Source organism: Pristiophorus japonicus, chromosome 2, assembly GCF_044704955.1.
Source record: "Pristiophorus japonicus isolate sPriJap1 chromosome 2, sPriJap1.hap1, whole genome shotgun sequence".
Classification (NCBI taxonomy): Eukaryota; Metazoa; Chordata; class Chondrichthyes; family Pristiophoridae; genus Pristiophorus; species Pristiophorus japonicus.
Window position 1 is genome coordinate 242,054,260 of NC_091978.1, and position 26,362 is coordinate 242,080,621.

The 26,362-nt window shown below is 44.5% G+C and overlaps 1 protein-coding gene across 5 annotated transcripts in view; it reads left to right on the plus strand.

Annotated features, from left to right (window-relative positions):
* Positions 1 to 6,084: 6,084 nt before the first annotated feature.
* The window catches only part of prdm5 (PR domain containing 5), a 479,054-nt gene continuing 458,776 nt past the window's right edge, over positions 6,085 to 26,362 (plus strand). For all 5 annotated transcript variants that reach the window (XM_070863981.1, XM_070863995.1, XM_070863973.1 and 2 more), the window contains exons 1-2: positions 6,085 to 6,255; positions 19,294 to 19,377. In XM_070863981.1, the coding sequence (XP_070720082.1) occupies positions 6,163 to 6,255; positions 19,294 to 19,377 (177 nt within the window). In that variant the 5' untranslated portion in view covers positions 6,085 to 6,162. The remainder of the gene's footprint in view (positions 6,256 to 19,293; positions 19,378 to 26,362) is intronic.

A 26,362-nucleotide genomic window follows, 5' to 3' on the forward strand; every position in this document is an offset into this window, starting at 1 on the left:
TGAAGTTGCATGGTCAGCTATGATCATATTGAATGGTGGTGCAGGCTCGAAGGGCCGACTGGCTTACTCCTGCACCTATTTTCTATGCTTCTATGTTTCTATGAAGTTTGAAGCTGATACAAAAATTGATAATGAAGAAGAAAACTGTAGACTGCAGGAAGATATCAATGAACTGGTCAGTTGGGAAGAACAGTGGCAAATGGAATTCAATCTGGATACGTGTGAGGTAATGGATTTGGGGAGGGCTAACAAGGCAAGGGAATACACATTAAATGGTAGGACACTGAGGAGTGTAGAGGAACAAAGGGACCTTGGAGTGCATGTTCCTGAATATAGCATGCCAGGTAGATAAGGTGGTTAGCAAGGCAAAAGGAATACTTGCCTTTGTTTGCCGAGGCATTGTATACAAGAGCAGGGAGGTTATGCTTGAACTGTATAAAACACTGGTTAGGCCACAGCAAGAGTACTGCATGCAATTCTGGTCACCACATTACAGGAAAGATGTAATTGCATTAGAGAGGGTACAGAGGAGATTTACGAGGTTGTTGTCTGGACTGGAGAATATTAGCTATGAGGAAAGATTGGATAGACTATGTTTGTTTTATTTGAAGGCTGAGGGGAGACCTTATTGAGGTGTATAAAATTATGAGGGGCCTAGATAGAATGGATAGGAAGGACCTATTTCCCTTAGCAGAAGGGTCAACAACCAGGGGCATAAATTTAAAGTAATTGGTCGAAGGTTTAGAGGGGATTTGAGGGGAAATGTCTTCATTCAGAGTGTCATGTTTGTAACCTTCACATAACTGTAATCTTTATGTAACAACACTGTACACTGTATACACTTGAGAAATGCACACCTTGATCACAGGGGGTGAACTTGTGGGAGACACTCCTCACCTGGTCATCCAGGTATATAAAGGGAGGTCCCACTCAGGGTCAGCACTTCTTGGTCCTGGGAATAAAGGTTCAGATCATGTAGTGACCTTGTCTGCAGTATATACCTCATGTGATTCTATAGTAAGGTGTAAGGACACTACATTTGGTGACGAGAAACGGGAATCAATGACCCACGAGGATGGCCACCGGTAGCACAGAGGAATGGTACTGTGTTGGTGAGGACTGGGATGATTTCGTTGAGAGGCTCCAGCAGAGCTTTGTCACGAAGGACTGGCTGGGAGAGGAAGCGGCTGACAAGCGGAGGGCGCATCTACTGACCAGCTGTGGATCCAAGACATATGCGCTGATGAAAGACCCGCTCGCACCCGAGAAGCCGGCGGACAAGTCCTTTGAAGAGCTCAGCACACTGATCGGTGAGCACCTCAAACCGGCGAGCAGTATACACATGGCCCGGCGCCAGTTCTATACACACCGGCGTCGGGAAGGACAAAGCATATCGGACTTCGTTGCAGACCTTTGGCATTTGGCCAGCCTCTGTAAGTTCACAGATGCCTGCAGGGGGGAGATGTTAAGGGATTTCTTCATTGAGGGCATTGGTCATGCCGCGATTTTCAGGAAGCTTATTGAGACCAAGGACTTGGCTTTGGAAAGGGCAGCATTGATAGCTCAGACCTTCATGGCAGGGGAAGAGGAGACCAAGATAATGTACGCGCGCAGCCCTGGTTCCAACGTGGTGATGGACCAGAGAGTTAACATTGTAAATGCGACTCAGAACCTCGCAGGCAGGCAAGGGCAGTTCGACACCGCCCAGGCAGCAACAGACTCTAGGGTGGGCCAGCAACAGAGACAATGGCAGGGGGATCGGCAATTCACGCCATCACAAGGGACAATGGGTCTCAGGATGGGACCATTGACACTCAGCAACAGAGTGCTCAGGAGTAATCAAAGAGACAATCAGAGAGGAATGCCTGGTAACAGTTCCTTTGTTCACAACAATCTCAGCTCATGCTGGAGGTGCAGTGGCAGACATGCTGCGAAAACCTGTAGGTTTCAACAATTTATCTGCAGAAACTGTAACTTCAGTGGACATTTGGCCAGAATGTGCAGAAAGGCCGTAGCAAGGCTAGTTTATGAGGCAGAAGAACCGGACAAGGGGTCTGCAAGGCAGGTTGATGCTTGGGGCAAAGCTATGGATGCTGAAGTCCAGCGGGTTCATGTGGCAGACATCCACAGTTCGTATACCAAAACGCCACCTATGATGATGAAAGTCCTATTAAATGGCATCCCGGTATGCATGGAGCTGGACACAGAAGCCAGCCAGTCACTTATGAGTGCCCAACAATTTGAAAAACTATGGCCACTCAAAGCTAACAGGCCCAAACTGGAACACATTGACACACAGTTACGGATGCACACCAGAGAGATCATCCCAGTGCTGGGCAGTGCAAACTTGGTGGTCACACACAATGGATCAGAGAACCGGCTGCCACTCTGGATTGTCCCGGGGAATGGTCCCGCGCTCTTGGGGAGGAGCTGGTTAGCCGAGATGAACTGGAAATGGGGGGATTTGCATGCCATTTCATCTGTGGAGCGAAGTTCATGTGCACAGGTCCTACAGAAATTCGAGTCACTTTTTCAACCAGGTGTCGTGACTTTTAAGGGCACCAAAGTAGTGATACGCATCACCCCGGACGCCAGACCAGTGCACCACAAAGCCAGAGCGGTGCCATATGTGATGCGTGAGAGAATTGAGAGTGAGTTGGACAGGCTGCTAAGAGAGGGCATAATTTCACCTGTTGAATTCAGTGTCTGGGCAAGCCCCATCGTCCCTGTCCTTAAAGCAGATGGCTCGGTCAGGATTTGTGGCGACTACAAGGCCACCATCAACCGAGTGTCACTACAGGACCAATACCCGCTTCCGAGAGTGGAGGATCTTTTTGCCACGCTGGCAGGTGGCAAGCTGTTCACCAAGTTGGACCTCACTTCAGCCTACATGACTCAGGAACTGGCTGAAGAATCCAAGCTTCTGACCACCATCACTACGCACAAGGGGCTATTGTTTACAACAGGTGTCCATTTGGCATTCATTCAGCGGCCGCTATCTTCCAGAAGAACATGGGAAGCTTGGTAGGCTTGCGACTAAAGAAGTCCAAGTGTGTGTTTTTGGCCCCAGAGGTCGAGTTTTTGGGCAGGAGGGTTGCCGCAGATGGGATCCGCCCTACCGAATTCAAAACAGAAGCGATCCGTCGTGCGCCCAGGCCCGACAACACATTGGAGTTGCGGTCATTCCTGGGACTCTTGAACTACTTCGAGAACTTTCTGCCGAACTTAAGCACGTTGTTGGAGCCGCTACACATGCTCCTGCATAAGGGTTGTGAATGATTTTCGGGGGACTGTCAAGAACGGGCTTTCAATCGGGCGCGGAACCTGCTTTGTTCCAACAAGTTGTTGACCTTGTACAACCCCTGTAAGAAACTGATTTTAACGTGTGATGCATCATCCTATGGGGTTGGGTGCGTGTTGCAGCAGAGTAATGATGAGGGCCAACTCCAACCTGTGGCTTATGCCTCCAGGTCGCTCTCCCAAGCCGAACGGGGATATGGGATGGTTGAAAAGGAAGCACTCGCATATGTCTAAGGGGTGAAAAAGATGCACCAGTACCTTTTCGGCAGAAGGTTCGAGTTACCATTACCATCCCTGTTGTCCGACAGCAAGGCTGTCAATGCCAATGCGTCAGCTCGCATACAGCGGTGGGCCCTCACGCTGGCTGCATATGACTACACCATACGGCACCGGCCAGGCACCGAAAATTGCACTGACGCGCTCAGCAAGCTCCCACTGGTGACCACTGAGGGGGCGTTGGAGCAAAGCGTGGAGATGATCATGGCCGTTGAAGCTTTCGACACCGCAGGCTCCCCCATTACAGCCCGCCAGATCAAAACATGGCCAAACAGAGATCTCCTCCTATCCTTGATTAAGAAATGTGTCCTGATTGGGGATTGGGCGCCTGCACACGGAGCATGCCCCGAGGAGGTCAGACCGTTTCACAGACGGATGGACGAGCTCTCCATCCAAGCCGACTGCCTGCTATGGGGCAGTCATGCCCCAGAAAGGAAGGGAAGCATTCATCAGGGAACTCCACATCGAGCACCCAGGCATTGTGCTAATGAAGGCCATTGTCCGGTCACATGTATGGTGGCCGGGAATTGACTCAGACCTGGAACACTGGGATCGCAGGTGCACGATGTGTGCTCAGCTGGGAAATGCCTCCAGGGAGGCCCCACTCAGCCCGTGGCCCTGGCCCACCAGGCCATGGTCACATATTCACGTACACCCGCAGGCCCGTTCATGGGAAAAATGTTCCTGATTGTTGTTGATATATACTCGAAATGGATCGAGTGTATCATATTGAATTCGTGCACGACATCCACCACTGTGGAAAGTCTGCGTACGGTCTTTGCGACCCACGGCTTGCCGGACATCCTGGTTAGCGACAATGGCCCATGTTTCACTAGCTATGAATTCCAGGAGTTTATGTCGGGAAATGGTATCAAACACGTCAGGACAGCACCGTTCAAGCCGGCTTCCAATGGCCAGGCAGAACGTGCGGTTCAAATCATAAAACAAGGCATGCTCCGGATTCAAGGACCCTCCCGCCTATTGCATCTCCTGCTGGCCTATAGGTCCCGCCCGCATTCGCTCACAGGAGTCCCGTCCGCAGAACTACTCATGAAACACACGCTTAAAACGCGGCTGTCCCTCAGTCATCCAGCCCTGTCAGACATTGTTGAGGGCAAATGCCAGTCCCAAATCGAGTGCCATGATCGCAACTCAGTGGGGAGATGCATAGAAATCGATTACCCTGTATTCGTTCTCAATCATGCTTTGGGACCCAAGTGGCTTGAGGGTACTGTAAATGGCAAAGAGGGGAATAGGGTCATAGTGGTCAGATTTAACAATGGGCAGATATGCTGCAAACATCTGGACGAAGTAAAGAAAAGGTTCAGCATGGACACTGAGGAACCTGAGGAAGATCATGAGATGTTACGCACACCACTGCCAGTGAACGAGCACCAAGGACATTCACCAGCATGCACATGTCTCTGCGGCCAACCCGGACAGGCCGGAATCACCTCAGGCGACAGAGATGCATGCCAAGGCTCAACCACCAGAGTCCCAACTGCGGCACTCCACGAGAGAGCGTCGACCGCCTGAAAGACTCAATCTTTGACCCAAAGACGTTGGTGGGGAGGTGATGTCATGTTTGTAACCTTCACATAACTGTAACCTTTATGTAACAACACTGTACACTGTATACACCTGAGAAATGCACACCTTGACCACAGGGGGTGAACTTGTGGGAGACACTCCTCATCTGGTCATCCAGGTATATAAAGGGAGGTCCCACGCAGGTTCGTGGGAATAAAGGTTCAGGTCACATAGTGACCTTGTCTGCAGTACATGCCTCATGTGATTCTATAGTAAGGTGTAAGGACAGTACACAGAGGGTACTGGGGGTTTGGAACTCACTGCCTGAAAGGGTGGTAGAGGCAGAAATCCTCATCACATTTAAAAAGTACTTGGATGTGTACCTGAAGTGCTGTAATGTATAGGGCTATGGAACTAGAGCTGGAAAGTGGGATTAGGCTGGATAGCTCTTTGTTGGTCGGCGTGGACATGATGAGCCGAAATGGCATCCTTCCGTGCTGTAAATTTCTATGATTGTGAGACACATGGGGATCTGTTTTTAAAGTTGTGTCTGTCTATTATGAATTATGGAAACCCAGTAAAGTTTGGTCTCCTAGTTTCCATGGTAAACAAATATACTTTTTTGGTGTGTAAAATAGCAAAAAGAAAATGAGTAGTTCTAGCACCTATTGTGTTTTTAAAGCATTCATGTTCAACCTGTGTTTTAAAAGTAGTTTATTTCCCGCACTTTTCCTCAACTGTACAATCGCTGTTGCAAATTAGTTGGATTCATTTTCGATAGCGGACTTATGGGATTTCCCTCGTTGTTTAATTTAAGAAAAGATACGTTTAATGTGGAGGTGATGTCTAAACAGAAGAAACGGTGCTAAAAATGACCCTGGAGCTTTCAGGTCTCCGCCTGAGGCGGAAAGTTGCGTGTTGTGTTGGTTTTGTGTGTGTGAACCAATCAGAGCGCCGCTTTCCCCGGGTATCCCAGCACCGACATGGCAGCAGAGGCAGGGCACGGAGCAAGTTGCCAATGGCGATCCCCGCAGTGAGAGCCGTCCGACAGTGACAATGCTCGGCATGTATGTACCCGATAGATTCTCCCTGAAGTCGTCCAAAGTGCAAGAAGGAATCGGGCTGTACACTGCCAGACGAGTGAAAAAGGTTTGTATTTTTTTTTGAAGTTTTGCCTTCCGTAACACGAAAAGGAATAATACCGGGTTCCCTTTGTCCAGATCTGTGTGTGTGTGTGTTTAAGGTTTGGTAACTTTTTGGTAACGACCGACTGGGCGCCGCTAAAGGCTGCTCGCCGGAGTGCCACGTATTGACTGCACGGCTTTCACCGAGTTCCCTCCCACCTCTCAGCCCCCGACTGCAGTCTGCTGGGGAGATTGCAACAATCCCTCATATCAAGTGCAACAGCGCTTTTGGATCGCGTTTACAGTATCGGCATCTACACAAACAATGTGGCCTCTTTCCCTGTCTGAGCTCAAAAGTTTAAATTCAGCTACAGAATTATTTACAAATATTTCCCCCCTCCCCCACTGTCAAATGTATGATGAAGGGAACACATCTGAAACGTCATAGCCCCTCTTTCCTCTTTACTGATGCTGACCGGCCTGCTCTGTATTTCCCCCATTGTATGTTTTTATTTCAGATTTCCAGCATTTAAAGCCTTTCCTTTTCATGTTATTCTGAAATTGTTTATTAAAATGAACTGCAATCTCAGATTTTGAAGAATTAAATCAAATATCACCATCATAGGCAGTCCCTTGAAATCGAGGGAGACTTGCTTCCACTCTAAAAGTGAGTTCTCAGGTGACTGTACAGTCCCATATGGGAATTACAGTCTCTGAAGGAAAGGGTGGGTGGGGAGTCTAGTTTGCCGCATGCTCCTTCCGCTGCCTGCGCTTGTTTTCTGCATACTCTCGGCGACAAGACTCGAGGTGCCCAGCGCCCTCCCTGATGCTCTTCCTCCACTTAGGGCAGCCTTGGACAACGTGGACCATTTTCCATACCTCGGGAGCCTACTATCAGCAAGGGCAGATATTGACACCGCCTCCAGTGCGCCAGCACAGCCTTCGGTCACCTGAGGAAGAGAGTGTTCGAAGACCAGGCCCTCAAATCTGGCACCAAGCTTATGGTCTACAGGGCTGTAGTGAAACCAAATATAGAGATCAGACAACTCTCTTCACCGTTTGCTGCAATATTTCAGATCCAATGGGCTTTCTTCACTTACCTGTCTGTGACAATGCAGCTCCTTCGCCAGGATAAGACAACCTCCTTTCAGCTGTACTGCCCTAGATTTCCTTAAGATTATTGGAATCGGGTAATTCCTGTTGCATTAAGACCCTCTGGTCTAGGAGAACCTGGAAATTCTTGCAAATGAAAGTGCTTTTGCTGGTGGGAATTGTGAGTGGGGTTAAGAAACTGAGTTCAGGAATTTTTGCCCTTTACTGGTTGTTTACCAGTGGTTCTGTGCAAAAACTTAATTTTAAATTCTAACCCAATGCATATCAACTGTTAGTGGTGAGCCTGTAAAATTATTGAGTTCGTGCACCTCATTGTGTAATTCACCGTCCTTGCCTGTTTAAATGGGGATTAAAAGCCAGCCAAGTTTTCACCTCTACACTTTTCATTTATTATTGTTGCCATTCAATTGCAAGTTATGGGGATTGCTTTCCGTTTGTTTCTCTCACTAAGTGATTTAATGGAAGAAAATTTGCATTCTCTTTCTCATCTTCAGCGTAGCTCAGAGTGCTTTATGGCCAATTAATGAGTTTTGAAGTGTAGTCATTGTTGTTTTATAGGGAAACACTGCAGCCAATTTGCACAGTGCGAGGTTTTGCAAATAACAAATGAGAGAAATACCCAGATAATGTGTTTTTTATTATTGAGGGAGGTATGTTAGCTAGAGCATGAGAATAATTCTATTGGGATTTTTCATGTGCAAATGCACAAGCAGATGGGGCTTTGGTTTAGTGAAGTGACAGCCTATATTGTTACCCTGAGTGGGGTATGAACCAACAAAATCTGACTCTGGGTGAGAGTTCTACTCTGAGTTAAGCTGACACTTGCAGGTTGAAGAACAAGGAAGGGATGCCAGGGATATTGGGTGACATCAGAGGTGGACTGACCACAGCCACTATTAATGCTACTAGCTGTACTTACAAGCACATGTACACATACCTGGTCGTGATGGATGAGCACTGGCTCCTGTGGCCCAAGGTCAGCAGAGAGCAGATGCAGAGCTGTGCAATTTGCTTCAAAGAGATCTGTAGCTAAACACCACCAATGTGGCCTCTGCAGAAGACATTTCCAGTGTCTGCCTATTTCCTGAGCCATAAGTATCAAAAAGATACTGATGCATTGTTTAGCAGGGCCAACAGTTCTGTCTCTTTTCCCGCTGAACAATCATGGCAAGGCTGCCCAATTTTCTAACACTACTGGATTTACCAAGGTAAAGAGCGTTGCTAATGGCACCCATATGGCCATTCAGGTCCCTAGGCACAATGCAATGGTCTATATGGACAAAAAGGACTTCTACTTCACCATTATGTAGCTGGTCACTAACCATTAATAATGTATCATGCAGGTCACGGTCTGGTTCCTAGGCAGCATTTTATGCTATGATGCTTTCATTTTAAGATCATCATATGTGCTAGGCTTAATTGAAGCCAAAGAGATACTGAAAGGTTGGCTCCTCAAGGGTACCTCTTTATTGTGGCTAATGAGATCACCACCTACTATCCACCATGGGGGTTACATTGTTAGTGGCAGTCACAAGAACCAGAACTCATCTACAAGAAATATGCAGCCATCAGGATCGTAACAGGAATGAGAGAGTGGCTTTAGGTATGAAGAGAGACTAGAGAAACTGTGTTTCTTTGTATTTGAACAAAGAAGGTTATGAGGAGACCTGATAAAGGTGGTCAAAATTATGAGGTGTTTTGATAACATAAATAGGAAATAAATCTATTTCCATTGATCAATGTGTTGGCAACTAGAGGGTGTAAATTTAAGACTTCTAACAAAAGAATGGAGGGAGAGATTAGGAGAATTAATTTTTACACAGAGGGTTGTTAGGGCTTGGAGTGCCGTACCAAAAACACTGATAGAAGCTGGATAAATATTTGAAAAATCAAACTTTGAAAGGGTATATTGAAAAACGGTAGAGGAATTGAATTAAATGCATAGTTCTATCAGAGCCAGCATACACATGTTGGGCTGAATGGCCGCCATCTGTGCTTTAAAAATCTGTGGGCCAGAATTTGTAGTGGGAGTACGCTGCCCTGCACCACAGGTTCAGGGTTTCCAGCGCATGCGCTAAATCCCAAACTTGCGAACTGTTAAGGTACGCCTTGATAGATGATCCGCACTGATGGGGAAGTTCTCATTGCTGGTCCACAGTTGGGCTAATTGCCCATCAACTGCCCAGCAAATGCATCCGAAAATGTTACGGTTAGTGAAAACTGGTACAGGAGTCTGTTTCACTGTGAAAGGAACCTATTTGTATTGAACATTGAGAGCAAGCAGTGGATATAGTTGTAACTAATACAACTTTTACCCTAAAACATGCAAAATCTGCAAATTGTTTCGTAAGTTTAAATAACATTGAAATGATACTGTTATCAGAAAACTACCCACAGAAACAAACTACTTGTACTGAGCATATACCGCTTTTATTAATATTCTGCACCAACAAGCCTTATCATATTCCAGCATCTCATGTACTGTTGGTAATTGATACGGAGCTGTGGCAGACTGGGCGCTTTAACGTACACATGAAATGTTTCATTACATTTATTGCACATATACCAAATATCTGCACATTTACAAAATTATGTATAAATATCTATGTGCGAGAAAGAAGACATTGTGACCAGTACATTATACATAGCTGCACATGAATTTCATATGGAGTAGGTGGGAAAACAACTATTTTTTTAGTTTAGTTGGCAAATGTTACAGTACATAGTCCCCTTTTCTGCACCCACTCTCACCGAAGTACCAGTTTAATTAAAAGTTTTAAAATATAATTTCAATGCAAGAGACGGAAAGGAGTTTCTGTGGGCATGGCTTAGTTTTGACAGATTTTGTGAGCATGTCTTCCCTTATGCATAGGCTGTTCGCTGCGCCCCTGGCCTCCGTGATGTAATATGCTGCACACAACTCTGCAGCGCAGAATAGCAAGTCTATGTGTTGGGCCTCGCAAAAGGTAAGTTCGTATTCTTTTCGGAGATTGGCGGTGTACTCAGTAGCTACGCTGCCAACTGCAATTTTTGGGCCTATGATTCTATCTTGAAGTAGTGCTTCAGATATCTTGACAGATTGGGAACACCTCACAGTAAAACCCAACTGATCATTATCATTATCAAGATCATTCTCTGCTGCATAACTTTGCTATCCAAACAAGCTTTACCATGGAGGTAGAGGAAAGCCCACAATGAGGACCAGAGGCAGATGTAGACACTGACTGAGAAGATGTCTCTATAGAAACCTCAGCCGAGCCAAGATAACTGGTATGCCAGGTACTCATCCAATAGACATTCAGCTAAGTTGCACCACTGCCTTTTAAGGATTCCATAGTGCAGAGAAAGTGGACCTCGGCACGTTTGCAAAACTGTCCTCTGCAGTTCCTTAACTGACAATAACTACTTTATTGTGTTTCAACTTATTCAATACTATCAGAAAGCAATTTTATGAACAAAGCTCAAACACAATGCAACCAATTTATTCTCCTACCTTGTGCCTTGAGTCAGTGATGTTGGTATCTTTTCCCAAGGTGCTTCCCTTTGCTGCTAGTTAACTGTGTGCGGTTTCTATAGAAGGAGTAAGTGTGGGGAACCAATTGGGGTTCAATTGGCCTGTACCTGCTTATGCTAGTTCCTGAGATGGACCTGTAACTGATTCAGCCACTGCTATGGCTGTATGGTCTTGACCACTCACATCTATTGTCACTTGTTCAGGGGGAGGCTGGATGAGCGGGATATGGCATTGCCTTAAGAGTCAGCAGTCTCGTCTGTATTGACAGACTAGTCAACTATAGAGGATCTAGCAATTGAGCACAGTTCTGTTGTCACTAACATCTACACACCTGTACTTTCCAGCAGGAGGTCATTAGAAGCTGGTCAGGAATGGAACTCTGGCTGACCTTTCTCACTCCTTAGCTAAGGAGTGTGGTGGCCAATTATAGCACCCAGCTGAGATTAGCTAATTTGCACAGATCAGGAATTGAGCCTGTAATCTTGTGGCCTGCATAACTGATTCGGTGTATTTACCCACTAACCAATCAGGGAGCTTTGCAAATGATGTTGTTTTCCCTTGTGTCCCTCTTAGATATTCTGCATTGTTCATATTTCTCTGCTACAAGGATGAGAAGCTACAAATGTACTTTCGGGGCTCTGCCAATGTAGCTCTATAATGGCAGCTGAGAGATGTACAAGAACAGCTCAAGGTGATTTACTGCCTCGTATATTCCCCCCCTTGGTCCTTGTGGGATGAGCTATCGCTGCTGAAGTCCAATGCAGAACACTACATCTAAGATCAGGAGCTCATCACTGGCATGAACCAGTGTCTCACCTCAACAAGGCACAAAGTGTTGTTACTGCAATACACTCTGTCATTGTGTTGCATGACTGTAAGACTTCTGCTAACTTTTATATCTCAAGTGTACCCCACTTAAGTGTAGCATTTTTTAAGCAAAGGACATATTGACTGATGTGACATCAGAACTTGAGGCAACACTTTTTAGTGCCAACAAAGAAAGAAAGACAAAGCAATATAGGAACTTGAGTCAGCCCCTTGAGCCTGCTCCGTCATTTAATGAGATCATAGCTGATCTGTATCTCAACTCCATTTAGTCACCTTAGTTCTATGTCCCTTGATATTGTTACCTAATAAAAATCTATCAACCCCAGTCTTAAAAGCTTCAATTGACCCAGCATCCACAGCCTTTTGGGGAGATAATTTCGGATATCTACAACCCTTTGTGTGAAAAAGTGCTTCCTGATTTATTTTCTAAATGGCCTCGTTCTACTTTTAAGATTATGTCCCTTTGTTCTTGATTCTCACTTTCAGAGGAAATAGTTTCTCTGTATCTACCCTATCGAATCATGTTAGCATTTTAAACCCCCAGATCAGATCACCCCTCAATCTTCGATCGTCGAGGGAATAGAAGCCAATTTTATGCAACCTATCCTCATAATTTAATCCTCTAAGTCCTGGTATCATTCTACATTTATATAAAGCACATTTCACAACCTCAGGCCATCCCAATGAAATACTTTTGAAGTGTAATCACTGTTATATATAAAAGTATGAAGGAGTTTCCAATATATTTACTAATAAGAAAAGAAAAACTTGAATTTATATAGTGCTTTTCCTGACCTCAGGACATCCCAAAGCACTTTGCAGCTGTGAAAGTACTTTTTGAAGTGTAGTCACTGTTGTAATGTAGGAAACGCGGTAGCCATTTTGCGCACAGCAATGTCCCACAAACAGCAATGTGATAATGACCAGATAATTTGTTTCAGTGATGTTAGTTGAGGGAAAAATGTTGGCCAGGAAACCAGGGATAACTCCCCTGCTCTTTGAAATAGTGCCCTAGGATCTTTTTCGCCCACCTGGGAGCTCAGATCGGGCCTCGGTTTATTGTCTCATTCCAAAGACAATGGCCGCGATTTCCCCGACCTCAGGTCTGTGGCGGGTCCCAATCTCGCTGCTGTCCAAAATTATTTTATGTTGATTGGGCTTGTTAAGCCCGCCCTGCATGTTGTCCGGCCAATTGAAGGAAGTGGATTTGATGACGCGTTATCAGCCGGTTTCCATGCGCAAATTTAGTTTGACAGTTGTGCTGTCAGTGTTCTACAGCATTGAGTTGCTGCAAACACTGACAAGCACTACACAGAGGTGCACGGCTGCACCCAGGCTCTCCCATGACTCTCTCCAAATGCTTATGGAGGGAGTCACAGCACACAGGAAGGTTCTCTTCCCTTCCCATGGGCAGAAGAGCCTTCCCAGGAGATCAATGCAGCCTGGTTGCACATTGCACAGATGGGCACAAGCAGGGATGTCGTCAGGAGGACCAGGCTGTAGTGCCACAAACCTTTCAATGATCTCAGTAGATCACGAAACATTACTGCAAAGCCACACTCAACCTCATCCTGCTGTGCCACTCATCATATCCCCATCACTCTGCCGTCCCTACTCTACCCCTGCACATCCTTACTCACACCAACTTACCTTGCACCTTCACCCATCCTCTCCCTCTCTACATTATTACTTCCCCATCTCACTAGCCACCCCTCACACTCAACCTCATCCTAATCCAATCATACCAACTAACAACAGATAAGGGTGGGCACTTGGGTGTTTTATGCAATGTTCATGTAAAGTTTCTGTTCATGTGCTGTCAATCATTGAAACTTTTATTTTCAACACTTTGCGTTCTTGGAGCTGTGTGCACCTTTGGAAGTGGTTTAGTGAGCTGCGGTGAATGGTGAGACATACTGGTACCCCCCGCAATGGTGATGAGTGTGAAGGAATGGCTTGGACATTGCAGGGATGCTTTATGGTGTTGGTGTAGGGTGATGCCAACCTGGCGCATCATGAGGCAGCCAGGGTGCACATCGTCAAATGAGTAAATCTGGACATGGTGAGACCATCTCTGGCATCGCAGGCAGCAATGTGGTCGGGTGCTGATGCCCTGTGTCCTGTGCAGCATCAGTTGATTGGGGAGATGGTTGGTGTTGTTGTTGGTGCTGCTGGTGTGCCTGGTGCTGCTCGTGTTGGGGTTCATCGTGATGGGATTTTGAGGGCCAAGGTGACAGAGTGTAATGGTTCCCAACCTGATGAAGTAAATACCAGTTGAAGGTGAGAAGACAGAAGCACTCTGTCAAAAGTGAGAGAGGTAGCTGTAATGAGGTGAGCCTGGCTGGAGAGTTTGCTACTGAAACTTGCAACCTGCATAAAGCAGAATCTGTCTTCCAAGGGGAGAAACCAGAGACTCTCTGGGTTTGGAAAGTGTACAGGTACAAATTGTGAGGATTTGTACAAGTTTTAACGCCGTCACCAATCATCTGCTTCAATGGCCAATCGACCTCCACCTCAGATGACGAGATGGGATTCAGGAGCAGCGTGAAATCCATGGGCGTCCTGGTAAAGTGAAAATCTGAGTAAAATATCATTGTTTAGGGCTTTTAAAGAAGCCAATAATTGGCTTAATTGCTGCATGTTCGGTCTGTCTGTTGACAGACCCGACATTTGGGAAAGATACGCGGTGGCGGGTTGACAGCAGGGTTCTGACCCGCTGTAAAAAAAACATTTTCCACTTAATCCGCCACCAATGTGCCTGCTGACTACCCCACCCCTCCGAAAAATTCCCCCCCAATGAGACTAAGTTATGAGTGAGTCCTCAAAGGTCAGATTCATTCGTTAAAAATTTTCATTCATTCTTTAAAAAAAAGGCGATCTTCTTTAGTTTCTTGCTGAGACTGCAGCCAACGCTTCCAGATGATGAGCAGACAAGCTTCTCCCAGGCCACTGCAGCGTAACTGTGCTGCAGGTTGGCTCGCCCTTCAGTTTCCTCAAGAAAAGCACCTGACTTTAGCTGTTGTTTCCTCCAGGATCCTGACTGAGATCAAATATTTTGCATTTGATAAGTTGTGGGTATAGCTATGCAAGCCACACTATATTTAATAAACTAATAGATTCTATGAATCAGACAAGTTGGCATATTCTTTTGTAATTAATTTGTAGTTGTTTTTGGAAGTCTAATAATTCACTACTTTACATAGTCATTTTGCAGTGACCTATTTTTGGAAACTCCATTTATTTCTGGATATATTGTGAAAAGGGCAGATATCTAATTGTTATCAGAATACTTTTGTCTTAAAGCATTCAGTTTGTGTTGAGTATTGGTTATTTTATTATGTATTTAAATATTATTGTAGCGTAAAGAAATATGCATATATAATCTTGTACTTCATACCTTCTTGGATTTGGCCTCTAACTATTTTAAGCTAATCAATGCAGCTATGCTTCTCTGAGATTATTGGTAAGAAGAAAAATGAATATTTTGGTTTAGTTTAACCATTTTTATGTGGATGCCTGTTTTGTTGAGAAAATAATCTGCTGGAAGCACAGTTCACAGTCGTTTGTTTGCTTTGCACATGTGTATTGTGTGTAATATCTTGCAGGTACACATGACTGTTTTGGAATTCAACTGTCTGCGGGTGGAAGACAATTACCAACAGATTTAAGAAACATTTTTTTAAAAATATGTGCATGTGTGTTCAATCTGTGATTTCTATGGTTGTCTAGTTGCTATCTATTTCTTCTGTAATATTGGGGCTGTATGTCTAAGGAATCCATGTTTCTAGTTACTTTTGTGGGTAGAAGATGATTGAGATATTCATTTTACTTTAATGGACTATTTGACTTAAAAAGTCAGCATTGTTTGTTTCTAAGTAAGGAATTGCTTTTGGTTGGTTGATGAGGTGGGAAGGGGGCTAAAATGCTGCTATTATCAAAGTTAAAGATCGCTGCATCATTAATTTAAAATAATTTCTTGTCCCATCCATATTATTTATTCCACCACCCTTATGCAGACTCGTACCTCTTCCTGGACCAAACAAAAGTAGACTGCAGAAAATATTTTTTTTTAGCTACAGATCAAATCATGTCTTTTATGTACCATAATAGTAGACACTAAACATTTTTTAAAAAAGGGTAGAATGATAGAACAGTACAGCATGGAAGGAGGCCATTCGGCCCATCGAGTCTGCGCTGGCTCTTTTGAAGAGCCATCTAGTTCGTCCCACTCCCCTGTTCCTTTCCCTGTATCCCTGTATTTTTTTCTCCAAATCCCTACTCACTGTGTAAAAAAAAGTTTTAATAAGAACATAAGAACATAAGAAATAGGAGCACGAGTAGGCCATACGGCTCCTCGAGCCTGCTGTGCCATTTAATACGAACATGGCTGATCCGATCATAGACTCAGGTCCACTTCCCTGCACGTTTCCCATAACCCCTTATTCCCTTATCGTTTAAGAAACTGTCTATTTCTGTCTTAAATTTATTCAATGTCCCAGCTTCCACAGCTCTCTGAGGCAGCGAATTTCACAGATTTACAACCCTCTGAGAGAAGAAATTTCTCCTCATCTCAGTTTTAGATGGGCGGCCCCTTATTCTAAGATTATGCCCTCTAGTTCTAGTCTCCCCTATCAGTGGAAACATCCTCTCTGCATCCACCTTGTCAAGCCCCCTCATAATGTTATACGTTTCGATAAGATCACCTCTCATTCTTCTGAATTCCAATGAGTAGAGGCCCAACCTACTCAACCTTTCCTCATAAGTCAACCCCTCATCCCCGGAATCAACCTAGTGAACCTTCTCTGAACTGCCTCCAAAGCAAGTATATCCTTTCTTAAATATGGAAACCAAAACTGCACGCAGTATTCCAGGTGTGGCCTCACCAATAGCCTGTCTAACTGTAGCAAGACTTCCCTGCTTTTATACTCAATCCCCTTTACAATAAAGGCCAAGATTCCATTAGCCTTCCTGATTACTTGCTGTACCTGAATATAACCTTTTGTGTTTCATGCACAAGTACCCCAGGTCCCGCTGTACTGCAGCACTTTGCAATCATTCTTCATTTAAATAATAACTTGCTCTTTGATTTTTTTCTGCAAAAGTGCATGACCTCACACTTTCCCACATTATACTCCATCTGCCAAATTCTTACCCACTCACTTAGCTTGTCTATGTCCTTTTGCAGATTTTTTGTGTCCTCCTCACACATTGCTTTTCCTCCCATCTTTGTATCATCAGCAAACTTGGCTACGTTACACTCGGTCCCTTCTTCCAAGTTGTTAATATAGCTTGTAAATAGTTGGGGTCCCAGCACTGATCCCTGCAGCACCCCACAAGTTACTGATTGCCAACCCGAGAATGAACCATTTATCCTGACTCTCTGTTTTCTGTTAGTTAGCCAATCCTCTATCCATGCTAATTAATATATTACCGCCTACCCCGTGAACTTTGATCTTGTGCAGTAACCTTTTATGTGGCACCTTGTCAAATGCCTTCTGGAAGTCCAAATACACCACATCCACTGGTTCCCCTTTATCCACCCTGTTTGTTACATCCTCAAAGAATTCCAGCAAATTTGTCAAACATGACTTCCCCTTCATAAATCCATGCTGACTCTGCCTGACTGAATTTTGCTTTTCCAAATGTCCTGCTACTGCTTCTTTAATAATGGATTCCAACATTTTCCCAACCAGAGATGTTAGGCTAACTGGTCTATCGTTTCCTGCTTTTGTCTGCCTCCTTTTTTAAATAGGGGCGTTACATTTGTAGTTTTCCAATCTGCTGGGACCTTCCCAGAGTCCTGGGAATTTTGGTAAACTTCCACCAATGCATCCACAATCCCTGTCGCTACTTCTCTTAAGACTCGAGGATGCAAGCCATCAGGCCCAGGGGATTTATCTGCCTTTAGACCAATTATCTTACTGAGTACCACCTCCTTAGTGATTGTAATTGTATTAAGTTTCTCCCCCGCCTCTAGCCACTTGACTATCCACTGTTGGGATATTGTTATTGTCCTCTACCGTAAAGACTGATACAAAATATTTGTTCAGAGTTTCTGCCATCTCCATGTTCCCCATTACTAATTCCCCGGTCTCGTCCTCTAAGGGACCAACATTTACTTTAGCCACTCTTTTCCTTTTTATATACCTATAGAAACTCTTGCTATCTGTTTTTATATTTCGTGTTAGTTTACTTTCATAGTCTATCTTCCTTTTCTTAATTATTTTTTTAGTCATCCTTTGCTGGCTTTTAAAAGCTTCCCAATCTTCTGTCCTCGCACTAGTTTTGGCCACATTGTATGCCCTTGTTTTTAATTGGATACCATCTTTTATTTCTTTAGTTAGCTATGGATGGCTATCTTTTCTCTTACACCCTTTCCTCTTCACTGGAATATATTTTCTTGAGAGTTTGCTCATGTCACTTCTAATTCTTTTGCCAATCACCTTAAATCTGTGCCCTCTTGTCATCAACCCTTCAGCCATTGGAAACAGTTTCTATTTATTTACTCTGTTTAAACCCTTCATGATTTTAAATATCTCAATCAAATCTCTTAGCCTTCTCTGCTCCAAGAAGAACAACCCCAGCTTCTCTAGTCTATCCACGTAACTGTAATCCCTCATCCCAGGAACCATTTTCGTAAATCTCTGTACCCTCTCCAAAAGCCTTCATGTCTTTCCTAAAGACTGGTGCCCAAAATTGGACACAGTACTCCAGCTGGGGCCGAAGTAGTGTTTTATATAAGTTTAGCATAACTTCCTGTATTCTTTGCCTCTATTTATAAAGCCCAGGATCCCATATGCTTTATTAACTGCTTTGCTAACCTGTCCTGCCACATCAAAGATAGGGATAGAGGCTTCTGAACTCAAATGGCCTCAAGTGGGCAGAATTCAAGTTCTCAAACGGCTAAATGGTTTAATTCAGTTTGACACTTATTACATGTTTTAACATCACAAAATTTAAAAATTAGTGTAAAGCATAGTGTGACTTGAACAGCGGAGCCTTAAGTGTTATTTCACTTTAGGGCTTTTCCCCCTATGTAGACTCTGCCTCATCTCCAATAATTTATTGCAGCAGGTGTTTCCTCTTTTTATAATTTTATTATTATTGGCTGGTGTCCTGTCTAACTGCAACAGATATAAACAAAACAGCTCCTCACACTGGACAGTAACATCATTTAAAAAAATGGATGATAAGTTTTTCAGTGAAGCTCTTTATTTTTCATGAAGGTTTCTGCAGGCACAGACAGAAATGGTCAAATAGTAATTTCGCAAGAACTGTGACTGATAGCACCATAGATGCTGGAAACTCCAGTAAATCTTCAGATTGATTTTTGGAGGGATTACTGTACTTTTCACCAGCAGTTGTGCCGTGCGTCATAAAGACATCATGACTTCAATTTGTGAAATACTTGCAACTTATTGACTGCGAAGATTGTTGTGATTTATAGTTGAACATTAAAGATAATCGGAACAATATTATGTTGTAATCTGAGTATCTGTTTTGAAAATTGGGAGTAGAATCACATGCAGGTTGGTGCAGATCTGATTTTGCTCCCTCTGGAGGTGCAATCTATCACTGTAAAAAAACCTCTTATCTCTTTGTTGGCAGGGAGAGAAGTTTGGGCCTTTTGCCGGAGAGAAAAGAATGCCCCATGAACTGGATGAAAGCATGGATTCCAGGCTGATGTGGGAGGTAGCTGCTCATATTACTGCATTGAATCACATGTTGTAAACCAATAAAGGAGTTCCACCCTGCATATAAGACTTTTACATATATTGCTCCCTTCCCAATGAAAGGCTTTTTTCTTTACCGTGCACAGTTTCCCTCCAATATGGGACATTTATATAATCTCACTCGGGAAACATTAAGCAACACATCTGGTTCATTGATCCTGTGTGATGACATATCAGACATGTAATGTGTATGTCCCCACTTGCAAACCTCATTGAAATGATTGTCGAAAGCAGTAACACAGTCCACCTGGGATTGAGTGCTTTTCTAATGGGATTGTGTGTTTGCTGATTATTTGGTTCCCTGTGGTGATCTCGGTCTATCATCTTAGGTGGTCTTGGGGAAATAAAGAATAGAGTACAATGTGGAAAGTTTTGCCCTAGAATACCTTTTGGGGCGGGGGTGGGGGAAGAAACATTTCCCATCATGATGTGAGTTGTACAGGCATGGAACAAACATCTCCAGTGGATCCATTTCTGTACCAGGCTTTTTCAAACAAAAGGCAACATAAATGGAAGTACAGTGAAATAAGACTGTTTTAAGTAATTGCGTTCTCTATAGTCTGCAGTTCTTTGCAGTAAACACCTTTTGACTGCTTCTACTTTCTCAACTAGTTTTGTATTTTTCTGAATATATCAGTTTTATTCTTGCAGAAAGTAATTTTAACGGATGTAAATGGAAACAGTAGCTTGGGCTAGAAATTCGGTTCTCAGTGATAACAGTATTTTTTTCGCCAAAATGAGCGTTATCGCTTCGCTATCAGGCCTGAAATTCAAGCTTTAATTTGTGCAGCGGTATAAATGGACGTTGCACGAGGATTTGCAGTGCAAACTGCGAATTTTGGCAACTTTAGTCCGAGTCCGATACCGCTGCGAGGGTAGGGAGGGCGGAAAAATACCCCAAAATTAAATTGGAAAAAAAAATTCACAAAACATTTACAAGACACTTAGCCATCAAATCGCTGCAATAGAATAAAAAAATAAAAACTTTAACTTACCTTTTTGCAGGTCTTCATACTTACCGCAGCTGGCAGGTCTGCTACAGCAGGTTTTACTCTATCGGTATTTTTCACACAAAATACGGTGTGGCGAGAGCAAAATTTTTTGGGGAAAATGCTATTTCAGGTCTTGCACGGTGGCACTTCTCTCCAGCAGTATTTGAAAACTGCCGCTGCAAACGTCACCAAATTTTCCGCCAACCGGGTTTTTGCCAAAAAAGGTGAAATACCACCAAAAACCCAGTCGCAAAATCGCCGAATTTCCAGCCCAATATCTTCTATATGATGTGATTGGGATTACGGAGACGTGGCTCCAGGATGATCAGGGCTGGGAACTCAACATCCAGGGGTATTCAACATTCAGGAAGGATAGAATAAAAGGAAAAGGAGGTGGGGTAGCATTGCTGGTTAAAGAGGAGATTAATGCAATAGTTAGGAAAGACATTAGCTTGGATGATGTGGAATCTATATGGGTAGAGCTGCAGAACACTAAAGGGTAAAAAACATTAGTGGGAGTTGTGTACAGACCTCCAAACAGTAGTAGTGATGTTGGGGAGCGCATCAAACAGGAAATTAGGAGTGCATGCAACAAAGGTGCAGCAGTTATAATGGGTGACTTTAATATGCACATAGATTGGGCTAGCCAAACTGGAAGCAATACGGTGGAGGAGGATTTCCTGGAGTGCATAAGGGATGGTTTTCTAGACCAATATGTCGAGGAACCAACTAGGGGGGAGGCCATCTTAGACTGGGTGTTGTGTAATGAGAGAGGATTAATTAACAATCTCATTGTGCGAGGCCCTTTGGGGAAGAGTGACCATAATATGGTGGAATTCTGCATTGGGATGGAGAATGAAACAGTTAATTCAGAGACCATGGTCCAGAACTTAAAGAAGGGTAACTTTGAAGGTATGAGGCGTGAATTGGCTAGGATAGATTGGCGAATGATACTTAAGGGGTTGACTGTGGATGGGCAATGGCAGACATTTAGAGACCGCATGGATGAATTACAACAATTGTACATTCCTGTCTGGCGTAAAAATAAAAAAGGGAAGGTGGCTCAACCGTGGCTATCAAGGGAAATCAGGGATAGTATTAAAGCCAAGGAAGTGGCATACAAATTGGCCAGAAATAGCAGCAAACCTGGGGACTGGGAGAAATTTAGAACTCAGCAGAGGAGGACAAAGGGTTTGATTAGGGCAGGGCAAATGGAGTACGAGAAGAGGCTTGCAGGGAACATTAAGGCGGATTGCAAAAGTTTCTATAGGTATGTAAAGAGAAAAAGGTTAGTAAAGACAAACGTAGGTCCCCTGCAGTCAGAATCAGGGGAAGTCATAACGGGGAACAAAGAAATGGCAGACCAATTGAACAAGTACTTTGGTTCAGTATTCACTAAGGAGGACACAAACAACCTTCCGGATATAAAAGGGGTCAGAGGGTCTAGTAAGGAGGAGGAACTGAGGGAAATCTTTATTAGTCGGGAAATTGTGTTGGGGAAATTGATGGGATTGAAGGCCGATAAATCCCCAGGGCCTGATGGACTGCATCCCAGAGTACTTAAGGAGGTGGCCTTGGAAATAGCGGATGCATTGACAGTCATTTTCCAACATTCTATTGACTCTGCATCAGTTCCTATCGAGTGGAGGGTAGCCAATGTAACCCCACTTTTTAAAAAAGGAGGGAGAGAGAAAGCAGGGAATTATAGACCGGTCAGCCTGACCTCAGTAGTGGGTAAAATGATGGAATCAATTATTAAGGATGTCATAGCAGCGCATTTGGAAAATGGTGACATGATAGGTCCAAGTCAGCATGGATTTGTGAAAGGGAGATCATGCTTGACAAATCTTCTGGAATTTTTTGAGGATATTTCCAGTAAAGTGGACAAAGGAGAACCAGTTGATGTGGTATATTTGGACTTTCAGAAGGCTTTCGACAAGGTCCCACACAGGAGATTAATGTGCAAAGTTAAAGCACATGGGATTGGGGGTAGTGTGCTGACGTGGATTGAGAACTGGTTGTCAGACAGGAAGCAAAGAGTAGGAGTAAATGGGTACTTTTCAGAATGGCAGGCAGTGACTAGTGGGGTACCGCAAGGTTCTGTGCTGGGGCCCCAGCTGTTTACATTGTACATTAATGATTTAGACGAGGGGATTAAATGTAGTATCTCCAAATTTGCGGATGACACTAAGTTGGGTGGCAGTGTGAGCTGCGAGGAGGATGCTATGAGGCTGCAGAGTGACTTGGATAGGTTAGGTGAGTGGGCAATTGCGTGGCAGATGAAGTATAATGTGGATAAATGTGAGGTTATCCACTTTGGTGGTAAAAACAGAGAGATAGACTATTATCTGAATGGTGACAGATTAGGAAGGGGGAAGGTGCAGCGAGACCTGGGTGTCATGGTACATCAGTCATTGAAGGTTGGCATGCAGGTACAGCAGGCGGTTAAGAAAGCAAATGGCATGTTGGCCTTCATAGCGAGGGGATTTGAGTACAGGGGCAGGGAGGTGTTGCTACAGTTGTACAGGGCCTTGGTGAGGCCACACCTGGAGTATTGTGTACAGTTTTGGTCTCCTAACTTGAGGAAGGACGTTCTTGCTATTGAGGGAGTGCATAGAAGATTCACCAGACTGATTCCCGGGATGGTGGGACTGACCTATCAAGAAAGACTGGATCAACTGGGCTTGTATTCACTGGAGTTCAGAAGAGTGAGAGGGGACTTCATGGAAACGTTTAAAATTCTGACGGGTTTGGACAGGTTGGATGCAGGAAGAATGTTCCCAATGTTGGGGAGGTCCAGAACCAGGGGTCACGGTCTAGGGATGGGGGGTAGGCCATTTTGGACCGAGATGAGGAGAAACGTCTTCACCCAGAGAGTGGTGAACCTGTGGAATTCTCTACCACAGAGAGTAGTTGAGGCCAATTCACTGAATATATTCAAAAGGGAGCTAGATGTAGTCCTTACTGCTAGGGGGATCAAGGGGTATGGCGAGAAAGCAGGAAGGGGGTACTGAAGTTTCATGTTCAGCCATGGACTCATTGAATGGCGGTGCGGGCTGGAGGGGCTGAATGGCCTGCTCCTGCACCTATTTTCTATGTTTCTATGTTTCTATGTTTCTCTTTGGTTACCTATTATTAAAAAGTAGAAATGGTTTAAGGCACGTTAAGTTCAAATGGATACTGCGTAGGTAAGAATTGTGAAGGTCATTATCAACTATTATGTCAATATTGTTCTTGTAATATTTTGCAATGGTCTTATGTTATTACCTGGTGGGATGTTGATCTTTATTTGAAATGTAAGAAAAAACAGCTGGTAAAACCTCGTAGTATGCCCACATGTGAGACTATTCTGGAATTATAAACACTTCAGTCAGGAACATGTTTGACAGCTGTGTAATTCTGAGTGAGGTTGTGTGATTAGTTTTATTTTCAGTCAGATTTTGATTTGGAGTGTAACTGGCCCTTCTCTGCGATTGTAATTAATTTCTGTGGAATCTGGCCAGACTTGGTATAGTATAGTATAGTTGCACATGACTGCTTGTATTTGTTATTTGATGAAAATGTGGATGTTATACGCTACATGTTTGTGTTTCTACTTACGTGGTTGAACCTGGATAAACATGTAATTCTTTTCTAATGTAATTCTGAATCGTGCAAGATATTTCGATGCAACATACTTGTCACTTTTGTTTAATACTTGTTATCTCCTTTTATTAAAAAGTCATTTTTCTCACTTTCACGCACACACGCGCGTGTGCACACACACACACACCTTTTTGCTAAACTTTCTTAACAAAAGGATGCACTGCAGCAACTCGCCAAGGTGGATTTGACAGCACCTCTCAAGCACATGACCTATACCACTTGGAAGGATAAGGGGAGCAGGCGCATGGGAACATCATCACTTCCAAGTTCCCCTCCAAGTCATGCATCATCCTGACGTGGACATATATTCCCATTCCTTCATCGTCGCTGGGTCAAAATCCTGGAACTTCCTACCTAATAGCACTGTGGGAGTACATTCACCACACGGACTGCAGTGGTTCAAGAATGCAGCTTCACCACCACCTTCTCGGGCAATTAGTGATAGGCAATGAATGCTCGTCTTTCTCGTGTCGCCCATTTCCCAAGACTGAATAAAAACAAAATGAGCAAGATTTTGGAATTTCATATTTATCTATATATTTTCACTGAAGATTTAGCACCGAGGGTAATTTTATGTGGAACATAGATCAGTTGGGGAGAGATGAGGAAATTATAAATACAAAGGGATCCAAAGCAGGATATTCTTTGAAATTAGTCTTGATTTGTACCTCAATCAGTGTAAACTTAAATTGGTGTGAGATGGCTTTAGTGTGCTCAGTAAGGATACAAATGTCGTAGTAAAACTGTGTACTACTGAGTAGTTAAAGGGGCCAAAATTGTATCTTTCAGAAAGGCCCGTTGGCGCCTCCAGGATGAGCTAATGGGCCGCTAATGAGTTCTTGCCTGGGCGCGATGGACAGAGCGCCCCCCAACTCTGGAATTGCCCCCAGGGCTCCGCTGGCGAAAAGGGTTTGTTTCGCACGGTGATGACATCATTGCCGTGCACGCCAACCCCTTATCGCTCCACGCCAACTCCTTTGCGCCCCGTGGGGGAAATGACCTCGTGGGACTCGAGATTGGCATGAGGCGATGCCACCGACAGCTTCTCTGGGCAAGAAGCTGTGGTGGCTGGGGTGCCCTGGCCACCTTTAAAGGGGAGGTGGTAGCGTGGAAGCTGCATGCGTAGATGTAAGCAAGTGCTTCGCGTTCCCCTGTCGAGTACTTACGTTCTGCAGACGGGAGCGTGCGAGAGGCGAAGGCTACTGGGAATTCCAGGTCGTTAATCCATTGCGAGAGCACAGCACCCATGGCGGTGCCTGATGCATCCATGGTGACGTAGTGGCATTCGGATCAAAATGCGCAAGGATAGGAGGGGACGCAGTCCTTTTGCTGTCGTGCTGACTTTTCATTTGGCACGACAATGGCAGCCGCTGTTGTGGCCGGGCCACCAACATGGAGCCCGGCACACTCTCTTGGGTGCCAGGCCGCTGGCCCAGCCGAACACCCTGGTGGCCCAGTAGGCACCACTAAAGAGGCTGCAGAGTTCGCAGTGGCCCTCCCTTTTAAAAGAAGGGGAGGGACGTTGTGATGCCTCAGTGTGACGCGGCACGTTTGTGTCGCAGTGATGTGCTGATCGTCATGCAAATGTCCGATTACCGTAACCAACATTTTCTTTATTCATAGAGGCGAATTCCGGGCTGGTGGCGGCACATTCCGTGCTGGCACGAAAGTGTCGTTAATTCAAATTGGCTGCACCAAACCCAGCGCGGGGCAATTTCGGGCCATTAGTCTCTTTACCTAAGGAAGGATATACTTACCTTAGAGTGAGTGCAACAAAGGTTCACTTGACTGATTCCTGGGATGGGGGAATTGTCCTATGAGAAGGATTGAGGAGAGACTAGGCTTATGTTCCCTTGAATTTAGAAAAATGAGAAGTAATCTCATTGAAATATACAAAATTCTTGCAAGGTTTGACAGGGTGGATGCTGGGAGGATGATTCCCTTGGTTGGGAATCTAGAACTAGGGGTCACAGTCTCAGAATAATGGGTCGGCCATTTAGGACTGAGGTGAGGAGAAATTTCTTCAAATAATGGGTTGTGAATTCTCTACCCAAGAGGGCTGTGAATGTTCACGTTGAGTATATTCAAGACAGAGATCAATAGATTTTTGGAAAGTAAGGGAATCAAGGGATGTGGGGATAGCTTTTTCTTTATTTGTTCATGGGATGTGGGCATAACTAGCAAGGCCAGCATTTATTGCCCATCCCTAATTGTCTTTGAGAAGATGGTGGCGAACCATCGTCTTGAACTGCTGCAGTCCGTTATGGTGAAAGAACGAGCACAGTGCTGCTAGGGAGAGAGTTCCAG